This window comes from Austrofundulus limnaeus, unplaced genomic scaffold, assembly GCF_001266775.1.
Source record: "Austrofundulus limnaeus strain Quisiro unplaced genomic scaffold, Austrofundulus_limnaeus-1.0 Scaffold29, whole genome shotgun sequence".
Classification (NCBI taxonomy): Eukaryota; Metazoa; Chordata; class Actinopteri; order Cyprinodontiformes; family Rivulidae; genus Austrofundulus; species Austrofundulus limnaeus.
This window is the reverse complement of record NW_013952431.1, coordinates 1,145,717-1,148,814: the sequence shown is the minus strand read 5'-3', so window position 1 is coordinate 1,148,814 and position 3,098 is coordinate 1,145,717. Positions and strand designations below refer to the sequence as shown.

At 37.7% G+C, this 3,098-nt stretch overlaps 1 protein-coding gene across 2 annotated transcripts in view; it reads left to right on the top strand.

Annotated features, from left to right (window-relative positions):
• Positions 1–2,889, top strand: part of laynb (layilin b) — an 8,120-nt gene extending 5,231 nt beyond the window's left edge. Inside the window, exons 5-7 of one of the 2 annotated variants that reach the window (XM_014005254.1) lie at positions 233–310; positions 507–543; positions 712–2,889. In XM_014005254.1, coding sequence (XP_013860708.1) covers positions 233–310; positions 507–543; positions 712–1,030 — 434 coding nt within the window. In that variant the 3' untranslated portion in view covers positions 1,031–2,889. Of the gene's footprint in view, positions 1–232; positions 311–425; positions 544–711 lie in introns of both variants that reach the window. The other variant, XM_014005253.1, reaches the window with a different exon arrangement.
• Positions 2,890–3,098: the final 209 nt, after the last annotated feature.

Below are 3,098 nucleotides of genomic sequence, written 5' to 3'. Positions count from 1 at the left end.
CCATAATGGTGTTTTAAAAGTTGGCTAACTATTTATTAATGAATAAAAAAGCTAAATAAGGTTTAGTTATTATAAAGTGCATCAGAATTGATTAAATATACTTTATGATTTCTGCTTTTAACAAAGAAAAAGTTCAAACTGTTGTTTTGCTAAGTTGAATTGCACATTGTTTCAGTATTATTATTATTGTCATGTTCATCTCATTTTCTTTGTTTGAATTCTGTTTCTGCAGTCCCATCTCTGAGGCCAAGCATATCATCAACTACGAAAAGTAATGATAACATAGAAATCAGATTTCCTGAGTCATCAGGTGAAAAGAAAGCACTTCAATTATTTATGCTTTAGTTTTTTTAACCAAAATATGGCAGAATGATTTGCCCTTTTGTATCTATTTGTATTAGTCTAAATAATCTGCCTTTTTGTAGTATCTTTGTCAGAAACCCCTCTCTATGTGTRCTACATCCTCTATGCCACTATTCCTGTCCTACTACTGCTGCTGTTTGCAGCTGCCGGTTTCTTCTGCTACAGACAACATGCAAAAAGGTAGAAACAGAAAGTGGAAGATAATATTGCAGCTATKAAACTTCATTTGATTTAGTTTAAAATCACTCCTGCATCTGTTTGACATATAATACAAAAGTTGAGCCAGCATGTGGAATTTATTTGCTCATTTRATGTGACAAATTTCATCTTCTCTTTTTCCCTTTTCAGGAGGAAGACAGAAACAGAAARTTGCTCCAGCAGATCAAAGCAGTGGCTGTCAACAGCTGCCTCACCTTGCCCCGTGCAGGGACCTTATGCTTTCAGCGACGTCACCAAACTGCCTCTGGATTGCCGAACGTCAGCRGAGATCATGAAAAAATACTCCTGTGGTCCTTCACATGACTCCCAGTGTGGRGATTATGAGAATGTGACATGCTCGGACAAGGAGAGCGGCTTTGTGACCAATGACATCTACGAGACTTGCAGAGGTCAGAGTCGGCGCTGTTGCGGTCAGACGGGATGGGTGGAAAACGAGATCTATGGATAATACTAATAAATACTGTGGACAGCTATAACTCCATTAAAGAGGACAAGTTACATTTCTATATCCCTAGCTTGCTACTTGTTGGTTAACTGTGTGGTACGAGATCACTAAACCCACAGCTGCGTTTGTGGGCCTTATATGGACTGGTTATCTATCACCTGTGTGTCTCTCAGGTTCTGCAAACAGAACATCTTGTGCCTTTTTTTTTCAGCTTTGAATTCATTTGTATGTGTTCAACATGTCAAATCATTTAATTAAATGCTAATATCATTCAAAGCAGATACCCACCACCATGTTAATGTTATTCTGAGTTTAAGAAATAGCAGGTCAAAGGAATAATTTAGCTCTTTTAAAGTGGGCTTTTGTTTAAAAGGTTATAAATATCTTACCTGTGGTAGATGCATAGATCTATTTCCAAACTCAATTTGAAAAGGAAGTACGTTTTAGAATTGACAAGCTGATGGCTATTCCATTATCTTGAATTATTATAGGTTTTATTGGGCATTTTGTTTAACATTAAGTGGACAGTATGTGGTTACGTGATCAACAAGCAGTTCTATGGGGAACACAAAGACAATCAGCTAATGTTTTGAGATCCCAMTGGATTACTATTAAATAAATTGGCTCAAAAATGCAGATGTTACTTTTTAAACTAAGAATCCACCTCATGGTTTCAGATTTTTTTTTCAAAATAAGGTGTTAAACATCAACAAAAAAAACCCTGAAATGTTTCAAAGTTCTAAAAAATAATGAAATGTTTATGAGTTTGGAGATCACATTRATAACCCTGGGAGGATAACTTGTAAACAATCCAGAATGAAGTTACTCWGTCATTTACAGAAAGTTTCATCAGATTTATTGTGACTCAAATACAAAAGTGTAAATTTAGGACCCTGAATAGATCTTTTTTGGCTCTTTGATGTGATGGGGGTTCTTCCTGTTTGGGGACTATTTCAACCTTGTATCTATAGTGGTCGTCCCTGTGTAKGGCTTCCTGTTTGGGCCCTGACCTCACAGAACAGGACAGTCTAATCGGAAGCACCGATGACAGACATCTGCTGACTAAAGAGGACCTCGACGCTGGGGTTTTTGCTGACCGTATGAGATTACAAGACAAGACTTTTTCAGTGTGACCAGTTATCATCAAAGGAGATGAGCAATAACGTGTTTGCTTGTGTGTGTATGTTTGTCTGTCTGTTAGCAATTATCTCATGACCCAGTGGACAAGTTTTAATGAAACTGAGAACATTTTTATTGAATTTTCATCTACAGCTGTTTAACGTTTGGAGTTAGTGCAAGTGAAGATGGCCACCACAGCAAAACAATCTCAAAAATGCTAATTCTAATTTACAACACGTGATGATGGAAATATTTAGTTTTAAACTGTGAATGCATGCCTCTTATAAATACACAAAATCTGCACATGCATACTTTTAAATACAGACATTTGTGTGTTGTTGTTATCCCACCCCCACCACCTTTTCTGAGTATGCACTGGGGGGGGGGGGCTGTTTTTGTTAGTGATTTGGAAAGATGTAGCAACTCCAGTAAGGAGAGGCTGTGTGTGTTCTTTGAGAAAATCAGACAGGAAATGCCTAAAGCACATCTGGAACTCTTACATTCAGGAAGTCTGTGCGTGACAGCAGAGGCCTTGGGAGCTGTGCGCTTGCTCTGCCTGCTTAGCAGTCCATTCTGTTCTCTTTTTTAAAAAAAAAAAAAGACTCACAGCACACAGCATGAYGAGAACGTTGCTGGGTGTGAGCGTGGGCTGGGATTCAAGCATGAAAATAATTTTTAAGGATTTGGTCACAGGATGTTGCGGTTGCTTTCTTTATTTGATAATAAATGCATTTGTACTTGTACAACTATAATTTTTGGATGTTTGTGAGAGCTTACGTGAGTYAGTGCAATTACGTAAGTTGTTAAGTACAAAGGAGATCTAGAAGAGGGAATTGTGAGGCCCATGTGTCACTTTTCATATTTTACCAACAGAGGGCGCTGTCGCATAGGCAATCAATGTGTCTTTTTTGTGTTCCTGATAAAATGTCTGCTTTCTTATAGTGTTCCAGAT